Consider the following 24,932-nt stretch of genomic DNA (forward strand, 5'->3'; position numbering starts at 1 on the left):
AATCGAACTTGTGAACTTGGAGGTGGATCCAAGGACTTGATTGTCATTGGATTCATCTCATTTCAAAATTGTTTCTCCTTATATTGAACACTCTTATAAAGAATTCAAGCTTATTAAAAAGTGATAATTCCCCATATGAGAGAAAAATGCTAAAAATTTTATTGGATATAACAAAGTTAGGTTAGAAGAAACTGTGTTTCGCTGGTTCTGGAGGTTCACTATAACCGTATTTTACTGTATAGTGAAGTTTGATGATAATGAATTGTTTTTTCGCTAGCCCTGGAATTTTTATAAATTATAACTGTATTTTACTGTATAATTTGATGGACTACATTCCTGCCCCCCCCCCCTCCCCCGATCTACAAATAGAGAAACGGTACCATAATCAGATGTTAGTTCACTTCTCAATCTAATTAAAATTAGATCCTTTGATCCGATCACTTATGATCGCTACACATAGGCCCTATGTTTAGCGATCGCAGGTGAGTGGATCAAAGAATTTAATTTCCGTTAGATTGGTTCACTTCTTATGTAATTTTATTTCTTTTTTTTATATATGTGTTTCAGTATATATGTAATGTGAATTATGAGAATGAGTTTTCTATGTGTTTTATTGTATACATAATGTGGATTATATATGTGTTTTAGTGTATACATAATGTGGATTACATATGTGTTTTAGTGTATACATAATGTGGATTATATCTGTTTCAGTGTATACATAATGTGGATTATATATGTTTTAGTGTATACATAATGTGGATTACATATGTGTTTTAGTGTATACATAATGTGGATTATATCTGTTTCAGTGTATACATAATGTGGATTATATATGTGTTTCAGTGTATACATAATGTGGATTATATGTGTTTCAGTGTATACATAATGTGGATTATATGTGTTTTAGAGTATACATAATGTGGATTATATATGTGTTTTAGTGTATACATAATGTGGATAATATTTGTTTCAGTGTATACATAATGTGGATTATGTATGTGTTTCAGGGTATACATAATGTGGATTATACATGTATATGTGTTTTTATGTATACATAATGTGGATTATGCACGTGTTTTAGTGTATACATAATGTGGATTATATATATGTTTCAGTGTATACATAATGTGGATTATGAGAATGAATTAGACCTTCTCTGGACAAGTGCTGACTATTCAATATCGGACGATTCCACAGAAAGCTATCTTCGATTCCACGACAACAGTACAGGAAAAAATGTGAAGGAAGTTCAATTAAAACAGCCTTTCAATGAGTCAATGGTAAGGCGGTATGTTTCTGTACTTAGGATAAATGTAAGAAATATTCGATTGTGTCAGACTGCATTATTTAAAGGGGGGGGTAGGGGGGTAACTTGCAAAGTGTTTGAAACTGTATAAGCAGAATTTTTTACCAAGGATTTAAAATTTTGGCATAATTAGCAAGAGTGATGAGATTGCTAAAATTGAAACGTAGTAACAAATTATTCCATGTCAGGGGTAATAGTTGTCTTTCCTGGAATTATAAAGTCGCCAAGATTAGCTCTCACAAAATATATATACCCATTTTAATGGAAAAATCGCTAAATTTGTGTCTCATTAAAAATTCCAATTATACGGTATTAGTCAAGGATGGGCATATATTGTGGGCAATTTCTTTTTACAGTACGACGAAAATCATATACATGTTGACCTTGACACAGTGGTGCAGACTGTAAAGTCCTTTAATGGAGAGTTTGCGTGCGTGGTATACAGACTGCATGCAAAAGAGGAAGATCGGGATGGGCAGGCAGACAATGGGCATAAGCCACGGAGAAGCATTCGGTTGGATCAATCTGGAAATTCTGAAAACACACAGGCAGACACCAGCTCATCTACATCCCAGCATTATCGACGCCAGCGACGCCGAGGCAGTGGAGAGTTGGACGAGGATTGGAGTGACCCCAGCATTTCCTCTAGGCAAAGGAGACAGAGCGGGGCTAGGGAGAAGAGGTCACATGACCAGCAACAGACCCCCAGACGAAAAGGAAGACCAATGACAAAGGAGAAATAGAAACAGTCCAGACAAAGAAAAGGATGCTAGTAAGCGAGTAATCACCGACAGATCCCCAGGCAAGCTCTGGACAAAGGAGTGACCGAAACAATCCTGGTGTCCAATCAGTGTTACCGTGGAGATAATTGCAACAGAGAATGCTTCCGTGTCTATGGACTCGAGGGCATAAATGAACAGGTCTTACGTAGAGACAGTCAGGGCAGAAATGAAAAGGTCCCAAGGAATTGCAACCCACAGAGACACCTATTTTTTGACAGGTACCAAGATTGTAGTGAAGGATGTTGCTAGTTTTAAACATATTGACAGAATGCAAGGAACTGTGTTGGAGTTGGTGTTTTTAAACTGAAAGTCGCTAATTTTACTGTTAGAAAAATATTGACTGCTTTCTTGCATGAATATCTCACTTTGTGTAGCTGTGCAATATCAAACTAAGGTCTTCATGACCTACTTTTATGCAATGGTAGAATTGGTTAAGAAATTTTAGCTTGACATGTGAATGAAGTCATATTATGTTTTATATACCGTTTTATTTTTATATTAAATGCTGGAAATAAAACATCAATTTTTTCTTGTGTGTATATATGATGTTCAGTAGTCATACAGTAAAAAACACATTCTAAAGTTGTAAAGTTTCCTTATATCAGTAGAATCACATCAATCCAGCCCTTGGATCGAAATAAATCCTGATCCAAACAATGTCTTATTCAGCTGAACAGAGTGAAATTGTGATCCAGGAATTTTCCTTCATCAGCTGCACACTGCATTAGGTTCGCTTCCAACACCAGTATCACATGTCTGAAATCCAAAGGGAATTCTTGTTTCTATAATAAAGCCTCCTCATTTCTGATGTATTCTCCGATGTCCGCCTGATGAAATGCCACCAAGGTCATGGGGTCAGCATGGCGGCAGTCCTGTGTGGATTTAGCTGCCACTCCAAAACCCTGCAAACAGAGTGTAAGATTCAAAACAAATCATATTGTCATGGATGTGAGTGTGCATGTATGTGTGTTAATAGAGCATAGAGGTTGGACGTTTTTATGCCCCTGTAATCGGGAGATTTGGGGGCATATAGTTTTTGTTCTGTCTGTCCCAAAAATCAATTAGAAATACACTAATTATACACTGTAGCTGAATTGACTGTTGCACTAGATACAAAAGAGATAATTACCAAGGGGAGATCATTCATGCTGTAGACCACCACTCCCTCATACTGTGAAGTGCTCTCTGTGATTCGGCCCAGACCAGACTTCATGACGTGATGGCCGTATACAAACTGCTGCTCGGCGCTGGGCTTCAGCCAGATCTTATGCTACAATAAACACAACATAAACAGTCCATATTCTGTGTATAAATATCAGACTGCTCGGCGCTGGGCTTCAGCCAGATCTTGTGCTACAATAAACACAACATAAACAGTCCATACTCTGTGTATAAATATCAGACTTTTTGGCGCTGGGCTTCAGCCAGATCTTGTGCTACAGTAAACACAACATAAACAGTCCATATTCTGTGTATAAATATCAGTGAATGTAAACAGAATACCATGCACAAACATAGAAATGATTTATATCGTCTGGCAGTGTATGTCTTTGGTTTCTGTCCTTACCTTTGCATAGGGAGCCATGAAATCCAAGGCTGTTATTTGTAGGTGAAATTTTCCAGATTTTGTCATTTTCCCAAAACAGGTGCCCATACTAAGAAGGTTTTTTCTGGAAACATTGCCGGCTTTCTTCATTAAGTCCTCCCTGCGATGATATGTACAGAATCAATGTCAGAATGAGACACAGAGCTAGTGGGACGGGGATATTTTGTAACATTAACAAGATCAGTGCTCAATACACACATTTACTCTGACTTTCATCCAGTAGCTTTCTCATCATTTTAAATTGAACATGTTCAAAATGTTTGAAATCTGTCTGTCATTCACAAAACTGTACATCTGCTATCAGTAGATAGGACTTGTCATTCTAGGAATCGTGATGAGATTTGATTTAGTAGCAATATATCTGTACAGTGTAATGAGCACACAAGTAGCATGGTTTATAATATCTGAACATTTACTGGAAAAAGACACATTTAAAATATTTTTCCAGTTGAATCATTCATCATTTGGACACCAACCTGTGTGTGTGTATATCTCTATAATCTATATAGATACAATTATATATATGTATCACGATTACATCTGTTAAATATTTTTTCTCAGTGAAGATAACTATTAAATTAACTTTGAAATGACATCTATCTCAGTAAAACTTGTGTGTATATATTCCCTATCCCACTCTGTGTCCATATTCACAACCTCTGACTAAGTATATACATGTAAAATTTCACAGATATTTACAACCTTTGACTCAGTAAGTATATACATCTAAAATTTCAAAGATATTCACAACCTCTGACCCAGTAAGTATATATATGTAGAGTAGATGTTCTCAAACAAATCTCGGTGAAGTGTCTGCAAATGTTCACCAACTTTGTGCAGAATGTGTTCACTAACCTGACGTAAAATATTCTGTCTCGGTGAAGTCTAAAACAGTAAGATCCATCTGGTCTGTCCAATAACAGCTTTATATTCTCCCCAATGCTACGTTAAGAAATTTGAACAATTAGTAAATGTGACATATTCTGGTCCAGTATATTCATTTGTACGTTCAATCGGGCATTGACAGAAATTTATTTTATGAAAGTCGATACTTAGGCTCTAAAGAGTTGGTATTTCGACTTCGGATCAAAATTGTACAATAAAATCTTGATATGGAATGTAATGATGATAAGGCAATGCAAGTAAATAAGCTACGTAAGTTAAGCAAACTTTAGGTGATAAGTGTCATAGGCATTTCAACAAGTTGGGAACATTTCCCATATAGCGAGATCTCCTTGCTAAAACATGATTATCCCTCTCTAGTGAGAAAGTAAACATAACCATAAACAGACCTGTGTTTGTTGTCTTGATTAAAAATAATGGTAAACTCCGTGCAATGCTGAATAAGTGTGATACATAACGCAAATTGTCTTTATAAAATTGACAACACAGTCAAGAAATTTCATATCAACGTTGCTGCACAAGACGAAGAGGAAAGCAGTCTGAAATCCAATGCACATCATGAGTGTTTTTGTTTTGATTAATACATTTGCAGAAGTATCAGACATTTTAGCACTTTTTCTTCTTTTCACGTGAAACATGAAGAGATGTACTCCTCCGATGTTTTTCTCGGTTGTATGGGATAATCACGTTTTCGCGAGAATATCTCACTATATCTGGTTGGGAACACTTCCTCTATAGCAAGATATTCTCACTAAAACGTGATTATCCATCTTTAGCAAGAAAGTAAACATTACCATAAACAGGTGTTTTGGCGTAATAATGAAAACATTGAAAATAATGGCAAATCCCGTGCAACGCTGAATATATGCAACACACACTCAGCATGACGTGAATTATCTCTATAAAATTGACAACATGGTCAACAAATTGCATATCAAAGTTGTTGTGTAAGAGGGTAGCAGTCTGAAATCCAATGCACATCATGAGTGTTTTTGTTTTAGATTGATATATTTGCATACTAAAGTATCAGGGATTTTAGCACTTTTTCTTCTTTTCACGTGAAGCACGAAGAGATGTAATCCATGAGTGTTTTTCTCGGTTGTACGGGATATATTTACTCTCACTAAAGAGGGATAATCGCATTTTCGTGAGAATATCTCGCTGTAGCCCAGTGTAGGAGAAGTGTTCCCAACCTGTTCAATCAAAAATATTTGAAATATTTCCTGAACCATTAATACTTTAATTTATGTTACAATACCACGAGCAGAGGGTAAGGGGAGCACATTCTCCCCTTTACGTACATGTATGAGTAGGATAAGGGTTTTAATGAAATGGTTTATTTTTTTAAATGCCTATAATGTGAATGCTACATTGCCAGCTATATAATTATGCTTGACGCATTTTAGAGTTAGTTTATGACCTGTGTACTATGAAATTCACAACTTACTATTTTGAAAGTTTATCAAAGAAAGTCTTCGTTTCTTCGTCAGTAAGAGGTCTCATCTCATCACAGTAAATTAACACGTGTTTACATTTACTCAAAAATAAAATGATTTCCGAACCCGAATAATTTTTATTTTGATCGAGGTCGAAAGTCAGATAATAATTCCGAAGGGTTCCGAACGGTTGCTATGGGCGCGCAAACAAGATGATAAAAAGCGGTGTCTTAGTATAAATATTAGGACATACAGGCAAATTTCACGTAAATACTACTATGTAAGGGGGAAAATAAAAATGCAGCATGACAACCCATGCATACATGAGAGAGGGCTTTGGTACGGTTACTTTCGACACAGGTCAAAACCAAACAGATTCGAGGAAATTCGGAGGGGTTATGAGCGATCGCATGTCGATGTACCTTGATAACACGGCTGTCATCAAACTCACACATAATAACAACCTGTTGCTGAACGAGAAAAAAATCCAGAGTCGAGAGAACACGGTTTATAAATCTGAAACGGACAACATTGTCATCAATAGCCTCAAAGACTCTCATTTCAGATTACTCACAGCAGAGTCGAATGTACGCCCCACATCTAGCAATATAAGTGACAGGATCGACCTTGGGGTTACAAATCCCATCGTCAGTCAGCCCACCACTCCAAATGCTGAGGTCGGGGAAGAAGGGCCAGACGCTGCACCCCAACTGCAGAATGAACAGTTAGATAGTTACAACATCAACTCCAAGTCTTCCAGCAGAAAAGGTAACTAGATGTCTCTCATCCCAAGTACATTAAGACACTCCTCAGAGTTTTAGTCAAGTTATATGGTACATGTAAATATATTAGCATTGGTATTGTATGAATGCACTGGGCAGCATTTTTACAAGCATATACCCTTGATGTGCTAGCTTGTGTATGAACCCAATAGAGCTTCAGACTCTTTAATCCAGATCATCGAGGTTTCAGGCAGGGTTCGAAATTACCTCATGTCCGTAAGTCCGAGACTAGTAAAAAACGTATCCGACAAGTAAACTCTCTATAGCACTAGTCCGTACGGACTAGTGAAAATCCATAAACCAATCTTGAATTGGTTAAGATTTTAGCAAGATTTGTCTGAGTCTCTTAGTTGTTTGAACTTATGGTTGATTACCTGCATGATTAAGTGTTTGCGTGACTATGACATCCTGATCTTCCACATATGGAGTGCGTTCGAGATCGTCATTCTTCGAACGAGCACAAATTCCTGCCGATTCCGAACTCCAAGTACGCATCACGAGAACGGATTCAAGGTGCAAGAACTGCAAGTAGTGTGATCTAAGAACAAGCACGTTTGTGCGCACATGTTGTCGTCATTCGCGACTCAAACACAGGAGTTTGTAACACTATAGCTCATGGCTTGGTCAATCAAGTGAATTTTATTGACTTTATTGATAAAATTTCGAACTCCTGTGACTCTAAGAACTGAGCACGAAAACAACAGGAACGTCGATCTCGACCGCACTTGTGGACGTTTATAAAAGGATTAACTCAGAGGTTACTGTATGCTTCTGAAAATCTTGAATGCAAAATAAAGTATGGTGGTCTTTTTCTTCTGTAAGTGTCAGAAAATTAATTGCTTGCAACTGTGATGTGTTTGGTTTCATTAAATACTGTTGAATAAAATGATCATTTAATATGATATACTGGACGGACTAGTGAAATGTTTTGTGGACTAGTGATTCAGAACATCAATAGTGACTAGTCCATACGGATTAGTGCTTGAAAAAGTTAATTTCGAACCCTGTCAGAGATGTAGTTTTGATTTAGGCAACATTGGCCATTACAACAGTGTAATTGCATGAGAAGTTTCCATTGATATTATACAATTATTGCTGTTTTTGAGGTCAATACGATGATTTAGACACCTGAGGAGTACAATATTCACCGATTCAGGCGAGGTGAATATTGTACTTCGAAGGTGGCTAAATCATCGTATTGACCTCAAAAACAGCAGTAATTGTTTTATTATATAATTAAATGATTAAAAAACCCTTCAAGATTGTTCTTTGCTTTAATTGTAAGTTTCAACGATCTATTTTTGGTCCTATGTGGAAAAAATAATTCCTTATGTTCACCAGGAAGGTCTATTTTTGGTCCTATGTGGAAAAAATAACCTGGAAGGTCACGTGCAGGTAAACATAACGTAGTATGATTTCTACATTGTTGGATCTCAGCCAATTAGAGCTAGGAATTATTCAATCATATAATAATATAAATTGTCAGTGTCAATTCTTGTACCACTCTTTTGCAAGCTGAGTCAATCCACTAAAGGTTTTACAAAAGAGAGGGTTCATGTCCAGGAAGTGTTTGCTTTAAAACTATTCAAAAAATGAAAAATAGAAATAACCAGGGTTCTCTGTAACACAAGAACCTGTGTCCTGGATGTGAAATTATTCCAGATGTAAGAAAAGTAAACTTATGTGATTAGAATTTATTTTCTACTTTAGAAACTAATTTTGTCTTGGGGATGTTAGCAGAAACAAAAAATTTATATATTTGCCTAACTTATCACATTGATCCTGGTAACTACACACTCAGAAATCTGAAGAACAATGCCACACTGTGGTGACCTGATACATTGGGGTAGTTGTCTGCCTGGGGCACACCTGTGTGTTTAAGACCGCTTTTGATTAGGTTTTTGTTTAATCAATAGTTCACCATTCATGTCACTAAATTTTACAACCTAATTAGAATTAGGTGTTAGATTCAAATGCTTGCATATTTGCTACACTATTTTAGATTGAGGGCTCTGATTTGAATTGATTGTCAGTTTATAAATAAATATTGTCAAGAATGCAAGTAACTCAAATGCTTAGAATTATTTATAGTTTGTCATTATTGGTTAAATATATTAATAATGCAATTTATTATTACATTGTCAAATGAAATTTTTTATCTATTTAAGAAATAAATTTCATTTTTGAAAGTCCATGAGAGTATGGACTGTCACACTTCATACCACCGTACTTCATGAAGTGCATTAGAATTGTTTACAACTGCTGCACACTCACAAGGAAATGGCTATTATTACAATTTGTAAAGATTTCAAAGGCTAAAATAATGGAAATGGAAATATTTACTTAGGCCTAGATGTTGTAATTGATTTATGCATTAGATTTGTTTAGTCATCAAGGTCACAGTTTTGAGGGTGAGACAATTGTAGCTGCAATAATGCGACATTGCAGCTGCAGTTAATGCACCACCAAAAAAAAAAAATTATTAGAAAGAAGAAAAAAAACAAAAAGAAGGAAATCTACCTTTGAAATTTCCTATAGATCTTAAGAGTATTACTGTATTTGTTCCTGTTTATGGTTTGATTTTTTCGCAGTTTTAAATTCACAGGATTACTCATATAACCGTACAGTGAAAATTAAGGTATATGCAGTAATTTCAAATAAGGGGAGTTCATTGTATGAGATTTTAATTACCATTGACAATTAATAAATCAATAATCATCAATCTTGATTAATCAGCATAATTTAAATACAAATGCATAAAATGCATCCATATGCATTTTAACTTCCCAACGAATAGTGCAATACAACAAGCCCGAACGTTTCTAGGATGCAGTCAGACTTTTTTTGAAAACCATGAGTCCAGGGCTCACCTTGAAAAAATACCTACAGAGAATCCTTAAAAAGGTCATGAACCAAAAATAGATCCCAAAGGGCTGCAGTGGAAAGAATTCAGGTTTAACCATGTCTTATTGCTTAAACGAATGATTAGATATGAATTATAACTAAGTCATAATATGGCAAGTAATTTCTGCTAATTTTCAGAAGAGAAAAATATTCCAAAATTGCTGCATAAAGTTACAAAAAAGAGGAAACGAGGTGATAAAGATCAGAGATTGCTGTAACAGTGTGCTGTTCATTCATTATAACTGCATGCTGTTTTTTGAAATTTTATTTTTTGTACCATTTTACCTAAAGATTGTTTGCTCTGGTTTGGGGAGTTATATATATATATATATATTCATATATATATATATATATATATATATATATATATATATATATATATATATATATATTCATTTCAATTGGCATTTGATATCAAATTTCTAATCCACATCTTGCACTGATGCAAAACATCGAGTTCACTCATCTATATACATACAACAATTTTGTTATAACTGGGGGGATTTGATTAATCATACCAGATTGTGCAAGTAAACATGGTAAAGGAATAGAAATAGACAACAGGAAATTAAAGTTACTTCAAAGCCTTCTGTCAGCCTAAAACATTCATTTCTTTGTCAATGTAATGTTAATTGCATCTGAGAAATGAAATGCATGTGTTAAAGGATAATCAGACATTATACTAGCTTAAGCACAACACAGCCAAACTTCTACCCAGTTATTGACAAAAACATGTACATGTATGTGAATTGTTTGGGTTTTTTGTGACCACCATTTTATCAAATTGATTTACACCCTAGCTGAGAAGCTGTTTGATAAATTACTAATGTAAGAAACAGTTTTAGATATAACAATCTGTTTCTCGCACTGTTTATTTATCTCAATGATGTAAATTTCAGGAAAGAGAAAGAAGAGGGCAAAGTCCAGTCGCGGCTTACGGAGCAAATCCACCCAGGGGAAAGATGGTGGAGCATCTAAACAACGCATTCCCACGGCAACAACTGTTAAGACTGGTGTGAAACAGAATGATACTCAGAATATGACCACTGGTGCTGCTGGACTGGGTGTCCTGGAATCCATGTGTAAACCTATGGTTCTCCATAAGACGTCAGAGCGCAAGAACTCGGAGAAACGAGAGACAACAAAGACAGTCAGCTCAGGAAATCGTTCCCTGACCAACACAAAACATCTATCACTTCCACAAATGACCAATAACTTCATGGTCAAAACGGATTCCTCTGTGAGGACTTCTAACTCAGAAAACTTTCAAAATTCCAAGTCTTTTGTGTACCCATCTAGTCGAATCAACCATGCAGAGATTGCACGGATTACAAAGATTTATTTATCAGAGAAGCAGTCAGGCATAGTGAAGGACTGTGGAATGGAAGTTCCTTGTGCACCACCTGCAACACCACTTCCAGGTAAGTTCACACTCACTATACACCACTCCCTGATGAGTTCACACTCGCTATATAACACTCCCTGATGAGTTCACACACACACGTTATTCTTCAGTCCCTGGTGAGTTCACACTCACTATACACCACTCCTTGGTGAGTTCACACTCACTATACATCACTCCCTGGTGAGTTCACACTCACTATACATCACTCCCTGGTGAGTTCACACTATACACCACTCCCTGATGAGTTCACATTCACTATACACCACTCCCTGATGAGTTCACACTATACACCACTCCTTGGTGAGTTCACACTCACTATACATCACTCCCTGATGAGTTCACACTCACTATACATCACTCCCTGGTGAGTTCACACTCACTATACATCACTCCCTGGTGAGTTCACACTCACTATACATCACTACCTGGTGAGTTCACACTCACTATACACCACTTCCTGGTGAGTTCACACTCACTATACATCACTCCCTGGTGAGTTCACACTCACTATACATCACTCCCTGGTGAGTTCACACTCACTATACATCACTCCCGGGTGAGTTCACACTCACTATACATCACTCCCCGGTGAGTTCACACTCACTATACATCACTACCTGGTGAGTTTACACTCACTATACACCACTTCCTGGTGAGTTCACACTCACTATACATCACTCCTTGGTGAGTTCACACTCACTCTACATCACTCTCAAGTTCACACTCACTATACATCACTCTCTGGTGAGTTCAAACTCACTATACATCACTCCCTGGTGAGTTCACACTCACTCTACACCACTCTCGAGTGTACACACACTATTCAAGACTCTCTGATGAGTTCACACCCACTATACATCACTCCCTGGTGAGTTCACACTCAATATACACCACTCCCTGGTGAGTTCACACTCACTATACACCACTCCCTGGTGAGTTCACATACACTATACACCACTCCCTGGTGAGTTCACACTCACTATACACCACTCTCGAGTTCACACCCACTATACACCACTCTGATGAGTTCACACTCACTATACATCATTCCCTGGTGAGTTCACACTCACTATACACCACTCCCTGGTGAGTTCACATACACTATACATCACTCTCAAGTTTACACACACTATACATCACTCCCTGGTGAGTTCACACTCACTATACATCACTCCCTGGTGAGTTCACACTCACTATACATCACTCCCTGGTGAGTTCACACTCACTATACATCACTACCTGGTGAGTTCACACTCACTATACACCACTTCCTGGTGAGTTCACACTCACTATACATCACTCCCTGGTGAGTTCACACTCACTATACATCACTCCCTGGTGAGTTCACACTCACTATACATCACTCCCGGGTGAGTTCACACTCACTATACATCACTCCCCGGTGAGTTCACACTCACTATACATCACTACCTGGTGAGTTCACACTCACTATACACCACTTCCTGGTGAGTTCACACTCACTATACATCACTCCTTGGTGAGTTCACACTCACTCTACATCACTCTCAAGTTCACACTCACTATACATCACTCTCTGGTGAGTTCAAACTCACTATACATCACTCCCTGGTGAGTTCACACTCACTCTACACCACTCTCGAGTGTACACACACTATTCAAGACTCTCTGATGAGTTCACACCCACTATACATCACTCCCTGGTGAGTTCACACTCAATATACACCACTCCCTGGTGAGTTCACACTCACTATACACCACTCCCTGGTGAGTTCACATACACTATACACCACTCCCTGGTGAGTTCACACTCACTATACACCACTCTCGAGTTCACACCCACTATACACCACTCTGATGAGTTCACACTCACTATACATCATTCCCTGGTGAGTTCACACTCACTATACACCACTCCCTGGTGAGTTCACATACACTATACATCACTCTCAAGTTTACACACACTATACATCACTCCCTGGTGAGTTCACACTCACTATACATCACTCCCTGGTGAGTTCACACTCACTATACACCACTCTGATGAGTTCACACACACTATACACCACTCCCAGGTGAGTTCACACTCACTATACATCACTCCCTGGTGAGTTCACACTAACTATACATCACTCCCTGGTGAGTTCATACTCACTATACATCACTCCCTGGTGAGTTCACACTCACTATACATCACTCCTTGGTGAGTTCACACTCACTATACACCACTCCCTGGTGAGTTCACACTCAATATACATCACTCCCTGGTGAGTTCACACTCACTATACACCACTCCCTGGTGAGTTCACACTCACTATACATCACTCCCTGGTGAGTTCACACTCACTATACATCACTCCCCGGTGAGTTCACACTCACTATACATCACTCCCTGGTGAGTTCACACTCACTATACATCACTCCCTGGTGAGTTCACACTCACTATACATCACTCCCTGATGAGTTTACACTCACTATACACCACTCCCTGGTGAGTTCACACTCACTATACATCACTCCCCGGTGAGTTCACACTCACTATACATCACTCCCGGGTGAGTTCACACTCACTATACATCACTCTCAAGTTCACACTTACTATACATCACTCTCTGGTGAGTTCAAACTCACTATACACCACTCCCTGGTGAGTTCACACTCACTATACATCACTCCCTGGTGAGTTCACACTCACTTTACACCACTCTCTGATGAGTTCACACTCACTCTACACCACTCTCTGATGAGTTCACACCCACGATATATCACTCCCTGGTGAGTTCACACACACAATACACCACTCTCAAGTTCACACACACTATAAAAATTTATGTATGGATACATTCTATCAGAGTTCAATCAATCTAACAGAAAATGGTCTACACTTGATGACTTCCATTACACTGCTCCTTGGATATGCAGAAGAGGTTTTAGCAGTTTGGTTGATTTGCCCCTTATTCACATTTTGTGGTCTTTTGTTAGCTCTTCTGAGCCAAAGGCTCAAAGAGCTAATGCTATGGCCATTTGTGCGGTGTGCGTAAACTTTTTAGAAAAAGGGCTATAACTCAAGAACCCCTTGGCCAATTTTTTTCAAATTTGTTACAGGGTATCATTGGCCCAAGGGCTTTCATACATACTAAATAGAGGGATGTGACCCTTTAACAAGGGGAGATAATCAGGAAAATACAAACAAAAGTAGTGGTTGCTAAAAAATCTTCTTCTCAAGAACCACAGGGCAGATTATCACCAAACTTACACATAAGGATGAGGATATGTTGTAGATTAAAAATTGTTCAAGGCATTACCCTGGGGCAAAGGGCGTGGTCTCAAGGTCACTTCAAAGTTGACCTAAATTTATAAAATTTTTAAATTCCTTAAATCTTAGATATTTTAGTCATTATAAGGACTAGGATCATCAAATTTTGACAATTGATGCATCTTAGGACCTTGTGTCAAGTTGTCTCAAAAGTAGGTCATGGTGACCTACTTTTTGAATTTTGCAGGTATTTATTTTAAAATTAATTTTGATGCATATCTTGGACACTTTGAAGCCTATGATCATCAAAACTTGTCAGTTGGTGGATCATGGGACCTTGAAATGCGTCAACTGAAAAATAGGTCACCGTGACCTACTTTCTGAATTTTATGGCCTATCATTTATAGATCTATTTTAAGTTGTTATTTCAAATACCGAGAGGTTTAGAATCATCAAATCTTGTAAGTTGATGCATCTTGAGGCCTTGAAACATATTTATAAAAAAAGTAGGTCACAGTGACCTACTTTTTGAATTTTGCAGATATTCAAATTTCACATTTTCAATTTTAGATGCATATTTTGGGCACTGTAAAACCTAGGATCATCAAACTTTGTCAGTTGATGCATCTTGAGTCTTCGGAGTGTATCGACCAAAAAGTAGATCACTGTGACCTACTTTTGGCATTTGACAGTTACATTTATATATTTCAGTCACTAATTGACCTACAATCATCAAACTTTGACAGTTGATGCATCTTGAGTCTACGGAGTGTGTCGACCAAAAAGTAGGTCACCTTGACCTACTTTTGGAATTTGACGGCTGTATTTATATATTTCAGATACTATTTGACCTACAGTCATCAAGCTTTGTCAGTTGATGGGTCTTGCATGTTCGAAGGGTTTCGACCAAAAAGTAGGTCAACTTGACCTACTTTTGGAATTGGACACCTATATTTATATATTTCAGATACTATTTGACCTACAGTCATCAAACTTTGTCAGTTGATGGGTCTTGCATGTTCGGAGTTCGCTGACCAAAAAGTGGGTCACCATGACCTACGATTGGAATTTGACAGCTATATTTCAATATTCAGATACTAATTGGCTTAAAATCATCAAACTTTGTCAGTTGATATTTCTTGGGTTCTCAAAATGTGTAAACCAAAAAGTAGGTCACATTGACCTACTTTTTTGAATTCTTAGGATTTAACTAAAGATTTAGAATACTAAGAGGCTAAGAATAGAAATGGTGGGGTTGTACAATTTATCAGAAGAGCGATTCTAGGCTCTTGGGCCTCTTGTTTTCTTTAATGCCTAGTAGTATATGCTTCAAGGTAGTCAAGAGGTATTACTATAACCAGGGATGAGTAATGACAGAGAATCTCAGCTTGTTCGAGAGGATTTGAATCCTATTTATGACTTTTACACTTATATTTATTGCTAAAAATAGATTTTAGTCAGAAAATAGCTTTGTGTAATTGTCTCTGGCAGATTTGTTTTATGCACCCTTAATAATTCTAACTCCTTAGAGAGGTTCACACCTAAATAGGAGCAGAATCAACATTTTTGAAAGTATACTTTTGATTTCTGCATGGAAAGGGAATCAAAAATATACTTCCAAAACAATGATAAGCAACACAAATCATTACATCAAATATATACTCATGTCTTATAATGGTCAATAGAAATATAAAAAAAAGTTTTATTCTAGTAGATTGGAAATTGTGACCTTTTTTTACTTGATTGATATATACTGAAAGATTTAAAAAAAAAAAAAAAAATAAATAAAAAATATACTGCATATAGAGTATTGTCAATTTTAAAATTGTACATATGTTATAAATTCTTGCTTTAAAATCTAAAATGAAACTTTAAAAATTTGGAGTTGTAGATGTTAGATTAAGGTAGCTCATTGCACTAAATTTTTATTTAATGGCTTGTTAAAACACCTAAGACTTATGAAGTATGATTTCACCACCGAAAGATACAAGCTCTCAATTATTTCATATGATTTTTTTTGCGATTTATCCCAGAATGATAAAAAAGGTACATGTATTTGTTTGCAAATAAGACACTCTAGAGTCCAAATTTTGCTGTGATTTGATTCATAATATGAATATTTAAGAAAACATGCCTAAACGACTCAGATAGATGCTCTAATTTTTTTAATAAAAAATATTTATAAAAATTAAAAACGTTATTTGCTAATATTTATTAAATCTACGGATCCGTTAAAATCTTCAAAAAAAACATGTCAGTTAGAAAAAAGATGTATCAGAGATTTGAAATATATTTTAAAAAGAAATAAGAGCAATTAATTAATTAACACTGGTATTAAGTTAATAATAAGTTACTAATGGATTCTACTTTGCATTTAAAAACCATTAGCAAAATTGCAAAGCTTAATTTTTAAAATATATACGAGTTGAAAATGTAGGCAGGAATCCAGAGTTAGCATGCATAGTTCTTTACAACATTTGGATAAGTTCCAAGTCTCTACTAGTTGCATTAATTATAAATGACAAAATTGAAATACCGGTAGGGTCACATCTAGGGGTATAGATATTGACAACATATTCGATAAAACAGAAACTGTGGAATTGAGCAGATTTAGAACTTTTTGATTGAACATTCCTTCTGCCACAAAGTGTACTCCTTTCCAAACCCTTTCAAAAGAATCAACATAAAAAATTTCATCTGGATAGGTGAAGGTATCAAATAAATGTATGATATGTTTGGACCACTGAAATAAGTATTTGACTATAGTACCTACAGTTTTAACATCTTGCACAGTTGTGCTCAAAAGCAGAGGAACAATCTGATTAAAATCAGATCCTATGATTCGCTCGCATAGATCTGCTACACTGGTGTAGTGAACTACATGAGCAAATCAAAGGATCTGATTTTAATAAGATTGGCTGAGGAGCTAACTTTTTTATAGCAATAAATATTTTTAGCCTATAAGTTGCACACAGCCCTTAAACATGTTAAATAGATGGAAGGTGAGAGGCAGATGGCTTCTTGTGACATTTGATCTTTAATTAATGGGGCTTAATTAATGAGTCTTCATTCCTTAAGAATGCCCCTATTGTTTTGTCCCCAACCTAGCTATATATTTTCTAAAATTTAAAAAATTTGAATCAAGTAAAATTCATAGTGTGCAGGTCCAGTAAATCAATTTCATGTTATTGAATCAGAGGCAGATACGGAATACTATCATTGTTTTTTAAATCAGAAGGTCGAGGTCATTGGGTCACATGGTAAGATGTGGTTTGATCTCTGGATGATAATGATATTTTAGTCCTGTATAAGCTTCAGAAATAAAACTTCACATAAATTATTCTTCATGACTTTAGAGTGTTGAGTTCAGAAGGTCAGATATCAAAGTCATTGGGTCATCACATGATCAGAGGTTAAACGTAGATTATCTAAGGTAGTCAAAGAACTATGAACCAGTATATAGTAGAAAATCATTGTAGCTGTTGTGCTTCAATCTTCTTCCTCCATATACTGAGGTAGGAGAAGTTATGTTGAAATTGATCAAAAATTAAAGGGATGATAGGCAAGAGTTCTTTCCCTTGTCAGCATCAATCTCCTTCCCTGAGATAGTTTTACTGCATTGCCATTGTGCTATCAGTGTCTGTTAAACAAGACATTATTCTAAACTCCCAAATTCTCATGAAAGCACTTCATTCATTACTTGAATTTATATTTATTAAATCTAATTCATCTGACTGAACATATTGATCACACCTGCAGTGACAAGATTAGATTTTAGCTGACAAATGTCATACAACATACTCAGTCTAATATATACTTAACTTTCACAGCCTGAGAACCGAATCTTACAGCAGAAATCTCTATTACTGGAATAATTATGTTGGGTTTTTTTACTTTTAGTTATGTTTTAATGTTAAAGTGAAATGCATTAGTACATGCAGAAAATATTTTAAATAACAAGTTGAACGGGAGCTAATAAACAGATCATCTGTAAGCTGGGTCGTTGCTCGGTACCAAAACATTTTTTTCTCATGGCTTTCTTAGGTAGATTTGAAGTAAAGTTTAAAGTTCTAACAGACAGGGAACTTTACCGAGAGAGAAAATATTTAAATTAGTCTTTTAAACTGCATACATTTACAAGCAATCAGTGCACACAACCTCACTTAAGTCTTGTGGGGGATGAACATTAGGCAGATTTTCAATCAGTGTTTAAACAAAGTGTTATTGTTTGGAGAGGTGGATGTCCTATTTTGTAAATTTATGCAGTATAAAAAATGTGTGTTGCAAGGTGTCCGTGTTAATCAGAATCTTAAAACAACTCAATTAGCATTCCTTGTTCGAAGTTCAAAATTTATACGGTGATACTGTGATGTATGTAGCAGTCTGGGTTTTAAGTTCGATTGTGACGTATTTCTGTGATGTGTGGCCTTCTGAACAGCAGACAACACAGTGAGGTCCTTAGTGTTGCTCCACAGTCAGGTATATTATACACCAAGAAACCATCATCTCGCCATGTTTCCATCTTGTATGGATGATGCATCTCTGGATGCACACAGTCTATTATGATTTGGATGCTGCATCTGGACTGTGTTTTATTAGTGACCAGTTTACAGTTTGTGAAATAGGTTTATTCCATAGTCCAGATTAGAGACCAGTTTATAGTTTGTGAAGTAGGCTTATTCCTTAGTCCAGATTAGTGAGCAGTTTACAGTTTGTGAAGTAGGTTTATTTCATAGTTCAGATTAGAGACCAGTTTATAGTTTGTGAAGTAGGCTTATTCCATGGTCCAGATTAGTGACCAGTTTACAGTTTGTGAAGTAGGTTTATTCCTTGGTCCAGATTAGAGACCATGCAGTTTACAGTTTGTGAAGTAGGTTTATTCCATAGTCCAGATTAGGGACCAGTTTACAGTTTGTGATGTAGGTGTATTCCTTGGTCCAGATTAGAGACCATGCAGTTTACAGTTTGTGAAGTAGGTTTATTCCATAGTCCAGATTAGGGACCAGTTTACAGTTTGTGATGTAGGTTTATTCCTTAGTCCAGATTAGTGACCAGTTTACAATTTGTGATGTAGGTTTATTCCTTAGTCCAGATTAGTGACCAGTTTACAATTTGTGATGTAGGTTTATTCCTTAGTCCAGATTAGTGACCAGTTTACAATTTGTGAAGTAGGTTTATTCCATAGTCCAGATTAGTGACCAGTTTACAGTTTGTGAAGTAGGTTTATTCCATGGTCCAGATTAGTGACCTACAGTTTACAGTTTGTGATGTAGGTTTATTCCTTAGTCCAGATTAGTGACCAGTTTACAATTTGTGAAGTAGGTTTATTCCATAGTCCAGATTAGTGACCAGTTTACAGTTTGTGAAGTAGGTTTATTCCATGGTCCAGATTAGTGACCTACAGTTTACAGTTTGTGAAGTAGGTTTATTCCTTAGTCCAGATTAGGGACCAGTTTACAGTTTGTGAAGTAGGTTTATTCCTTAGTCCAGATTAGGGACCAGTTTACAGTTTGTGGTGTAGATTCTTCAGCAAGAGTAACTTTGATGTGGTTCAAATTTGCATGGATATCTTATTACTAGTTTATAATCTTTATATGTCTCAAAGATCAAGGTAAACTGGTAAATGTTTACTGTCCATGTCTATCACCATCCATCTGACCTCACTATTTATCTGACCTTAGGATATCATTGTCCATCTGACCTCACTATTTATCTGACCTCAGGATATCACTGTCCATCTGACCTCACTCTTTATCTGACCTCCGGATATCATTGTCCATCTGACCTCAGGGTATCACTGTCCATCTGACCTCAGAATACCACTTTCCATCCAACCTCAATATATCACTGTTCATTTGACCTCAAGATATCATTGTCCATCTGACCTCAGAATACCACTTTCCATCCAACCTCAATATATCACTGTTCATTTGACCTCAAGATATCATTGTCCATCTGACCTCAGGATATCACTGTCCATCTGACCTCGGGATATCTATTTAAACAGTATTTTATTATGAATAACATAATAAGGATTAGGCAGCAGGCATCAAATATATAAGACTTCTCCTTTAAGGTACAAGGTAAAGTCAACATAATTATGCACACAAGAAATTACACATGCACACAAGAAATTACTTTGGGATATCACTGACTGTCCAAACTCTTTTCTGTTAAATTTTGCATGCGCTTTTGGGCAAGATTTCCTGAATGTTTTATGTTTCAATTGATTGATATAATGGTTGAAATCACTTAAAAACTACAGTTATCTCATAAATTCTTGTTGAATACATGGATATTGAAATTTCATTTCCAAAAAGAGTGTATTTTTATAATAGAAAATCCATTTCTTCTTTCAAAATTCAAAAGATATTTTGGATAGCAGTCTTATATTCAAAATTTAAATCATATTTTTGTTTTTTCAGACCCATCCAAAAAAGTCGAATATATACCAAGTATGAATGACATAAGGGTAAGTCTTCAACCCCAAGCACAGCCATAACGCTTGCTTTAAACATCATAAAATATCCATAGTCTTAAATATTCTAATGTACAAAATATGTACACATTAAGAAAGATCTTTACCAAAGTCATCAAAACTGACTATATAAAATCATGGTTTTGTATTAGGCACAGAGAGCAGTGAAAGTAAAACTACAAGTTTTGGAGAAGGAAGCCCAGAAAAAATCAGCAAAACGCAGAGAAGACCAGGCCAAGCAGGAAAAACACCAGCTGAAGGAGCGGGAAAAGGATCTCAGAGTCAAACAGAGGATAGAGGTAAGCATAAAGGTCATGACCTTGTTTGAACCTCATACTGGATGGGAGAGGAGTAAAAATTTGGGTAAAGTTGTTTTAAAAGGAGGTCAACAAGAAAATGTAATCAATGGGAGTTGAGCATTAGTGGTCAGCAGACACTTGTCAGTAGTGGTCAGCAGACACTTGTCAGTAGTGGTCAGCAGACACTTGTCAGTAGTGGTCAGTGGTCACTTGTCAGTAGTGATCAGCAGACACTTGTCAGTAGTGGTCAGTAGTCAGCAGACACTTGTCAGTAGGGGTCAGCAGACACTTGTCAGTAGTAGGAAGTTGTTTATCTAAAGTTCCATAGAAATGAGAAATTATGTGCCACTTTTGATGCTGTGTACTTCATATAATTGTAAATATTAGAGACAAATTACGTCAAACTGCTGAGGACATTTTGTGAAATAAAGGAACGATTTAGTCTTTCTTTAAAGATTTGACATTTTGAGCGTTAACACAGAAAGGCCATCATCACACACAGTCCTTTGAATGTTTGTCAGTAATAAGCCTTTGCTACTTTATGTATTTTGTGATTTAAATTTATTTTCAGTATGACATAAATCCCTATACATGTATATGTATAAAAAATAACAAGGCAAATTATATTATGAAGATTTATTTTAAAATAACTGTCTAAATTGTTTGTATAGCAGTTAGAGCTATATGGATCTCAGTAGACCACCAGACTAGTAATAAAGGGGTCCCAGGTTCAATTCCCGGTCCAGCCTTAAATTTTATTCTTTCCTCTATTACATTTGTATTATGAAAACAATAGAGGGAGGGGGTACTAAGTGATTTCATTGTAATAATCTTCGCTGATTATGAAAATTACCCATAATTCCATTGTTTTCCTTTGTAGTATTTGGGTATATCTGTAAAATTTTATATTGTACGTAATATACATCGTATATCACAGATAAAGATTAGTGGTTGAAGAAATGAGTAAACTTGATTTTGGCCCTTTAAACCTAGCTTGAACCTATCCCTTTATTACAAATAAAGTTGACATTTATAACATAATCTGAGTTATTGCTGGTATCAGATATTGATAGTTTTCATTGGAGAGAGGAAGTGAGAGATAATGGTGAACAAGTAAATGATGGACAAACTTTATGAAAAATTTGCTTTATGGAATTATATATGTAGATTGTTGATAATGCAAATGGCATTGACAAGATACAGTAAAACACAATTATAGCAAATCTCCAGGGCCAGCAAAAAACAATTCATTATAGCCAAACTTCATTAAATTCAATAAAATATTTATTATTTCCCTCTCATAGGGGAAAAAACATCACTTCACGATAAACATGGATTCATTATAAGCATGTTTTACTGTATATGATTGTCATTGTACAGTTAAACCATCGAATTTGCACATAGACATTGTATATGACCATTTTAAGCAACATGTTCTTAAAATAATTGTAATAAGATAAATCCTTGGACAGTAATTTATTTTACTATTTCATCTTCAGATTTATGCCCTCAACAAAATCATGACAGACCTTGAGAACAAGAGGTTTATGGAATTCTGTGAGAAGAAAGGAATTAGTACAACATAACACCGGCCTATAGAGTGTCATTTTGTGAATGTGTATGGGGTACCCCTCTTTCATCAGTTAGTTATAGGAGTTATAACAAAGGCATTATACTGCTGATCTCATGTAACACAGAACAGGTCACAATTCCCATAGCAACACTTACATACCAGGTCAAAGGTTCCCATATCAACACTTGCATACCAGGTCAAAGTTCCCATAGCAACACTTACATACCAGGTCAAAGGTTCCCATAGCAACACTTACATACCAGGGCTGCGTTCCAAGATTGTAGTGGCTACATAGTGCTAGATAGAGCTATAAAATTGAATGTACATCTAGGCTAGCCCCTACGTAGCTAATTCATACAGTGCGTTTATAGACCTAGATATCTAGCCTAGCAGTTAGGCTAGCCACAACGATCTCGAACACAGCCTAGGTGATACATGTATGTTCCCATAGCAACACTTAAATAACATGTCAAAGTTTTACCACAGCAACACTTACATACCTGGGCTGTGTTCAAGATCGTAGGGTTAGCTGCTAGGCTAGATATCTAGGTATATTGAACGCACTGTATGAATTAACGCTTGTTATCCCTACATAGGGCTAGCCTAGCACATTGCTCAAGATTGTAGCGCTACCGAGCCCTACGTAGCTGCTATGATCTTGAACGCAGCCCAGGTGATGTTCCTATAGCAACACTTACATACCAAATCACAGGTCTCCATAGCAACACTTACACACCAGGTATATGATGTCTCAGTTTGTGGTGTGATCAGCTCTGACTTTGTGTGTTCTATTTGTGTATAACCTCATTGTGTTGTATAATGGACAAAGAACCCATGACATCTTCAATCTACAGCTAGTCAGTCAAACTAAAATGGTAGCTTGGAGGATTATCTCTTCATGCATTGTCAACACAGATTGTCAACTCACACTGTCAACTGTCATCTCAGATGTCAACTCACACTGTCAACTGTCGTCTCAGATGTTAAATCACATTGTCAACTGTCATCTCAGATGTTAAATCACATTGTCAACTGTCATCTCAGATGTTAAATCACATTGTCAACTGTCATCTCAGATGTTAAATCACACTGTCAACTGTCATCTCAGATGTTAACTCACACTGTCAACTGTCATCTCAGATGTTAAATCACACTGTCAACTGTCATCTCAGATGTTAAATCACATTGTCAACTGTCATCTCAGATGTTAACTCACACTGTCAACTGTCATCTCAGATGTCAACTCAAGCTGCTGGTAATGCTGCCATGGTCAGGTTCCATCAAAGAAAGCAGCAAACAATATGTGATTTTTATTTTTATCACATGGAACAATTGATGCATTTATTTCGCAGATTCATGAAATGTTCAGATTATTCTTTACAAAACCATACCAATGTCTTAATGATCACAACAAAGTGATATAGGTTGAATCTCATCAATGAGCAAGGAATAGAGAGACTCTTGCCGATCTTATGGTGGCCATTTTGTAAGGTTTGTTCCTCATTGCATGGGGTAAATTAAAATGGCTATCATGTCCTGTAAATAGCTGATGTATTTTAGGTGCTTGTCATTTCATGGCTGTGTGAATTGTGTTTATAAATGTCTGTTTGTGTGATGAATGCGAAAATTTGATATAGATCATGAATTGAGATTCTGAATACAAATGTTTCAATGTGCCATTGTCTTTCATTCTGTGAACACTGACTCACTTGTTGTACTGTAAATTTGTATTGTTACCATACACAGTAAAACACAGTTACAGTAAACATGCTTATAATGAATTCATGCTTATAGCGAAGTAATTTTCATTATAAACTTGTTTTATTGTACCACTTAAAACATAATTACCAAAAAAAAAACCTGTTGTTACAATGTATATCATGTTTTTAATTAAAACTATGTTAAGTTTGGAACTTATCTTGTAATTATAAGTTGCTTTAATAGCTCATGTTTATCTAAAGCATATTTCAAATATGTAAGATATGAAGGCAGGTGACTTAACCATATCATTATTTATATTTTGTAAGCATGTTTTGAGAAAAAAATTTGAAACATTCTAAGACTACTGTTTTATCCAATCTTGAAAATATTTTGATGTTGTCTTTTACAGAACTATTTTACAGACTTCTGTAGAGATATATCTAGATGTTTAAAGCATAACATCAACGAGTTTTGTATCCTGTGATAAGTACACTGTGATATAAAGTGAGGGATATTTTA

General features: G+C 36.2%; 3 protein-coding genes across 5 annotated transcripts in view; 2 read left to right on the forward strand and 1 right to left on the reverse strand.

The window, feature by feature from the left end:
• The window catches only part of LOC125669322 (DDB1- and CUL4-associated factor 17-like), a 23,676-nt gene extending 21,057 nt beyond the window's left edge, over window positions 1–2,619 (forward strand). The window contains exons 13-14 of one of the 2 annotated variants that reach the window (XM_048903829.2): window positions 1,119–1,283; window positions 1,666–2,619. In XM_048903829.2, coding sequence (XP_048759786.2) covers window positions 1,119–1,283; window positions 1,666–2,052 — 552 coding nt within the window. In that variant the 3' untranslated portion in view covers window positions 2,053–2,619. The other variant, XM_056141482.1, reaches the window with a different exon arrangement.
• LOC125669458 (60S ribosome subunit biogenesis protein NIP7 homolog) lies at window positions 2,560–6,157 on the reverse strand. The gene is made up of 5 exons (XM_048903960.2): window positions 6,048–6,157; window positions 4,553–4,639; window positions 3,659–3,797; window positions 3,221–3,361; window positions 2,560–2,993 (listed from the first exon to the last, which is right to left on the reverse strand). Exons 1-5 carry the CDS (start codon window positions 6,101–6,103, stop codon window positions 2,874–2,876), a joined length of 543 nt encoding a protein of 180 aa, XP_048759917.1. The 5' UTR covers window positions 6,104–6,157; the 3' UTR covers window positions 2,560–2,873.
• On the forward strand, window positions 6,150–24,932 carry LOC125669368 (uncharacterized). Of its 2 annotated transcripts, XM_048903837.2 has the most exons (6): window positions 6,150–6,804; window positions 9,861–9,914; window positions 10,622–11,143; window positions 20,788–20,834; window positions 20,993–21,139; window positions 22,639–24,932. In XM_048903837.2, the coding sequence occupies exons 1-6, from the start codon at window positions 6,342–6,344 to the stop codon at window positions 22,723–22,725; spliced, it is 1,320 nt and encodes a 439-aa protein (XP_048759794.2). In that variant the 5' UTR covers window positions 6,150–6,341; the 3' UTR covers window positions 22,726–24,932. The 2 variants fall into 2 exon arrangements, with proteins under 2 accessions (XP_048759794.2, XP_048759795.2); XM_048903838.2 differs by lacking the exon at window positions 9,861–9,914.

The sequence above is a fragment of the Ostrea edulis genome, chromosome 1, assembly GCF_947568905.1.
Source record: "Ostrea edulis chromosome 1, xbOstEdul1.1, whole genome shotgun sequence".
NCBI classification, from domain to species: domain Eukaryota; kingdom Metazoa; phylum Mollusca; class Bivalvia; order Ostreida; family Ostreidae; genus Ostrea; species Ostrea edulis.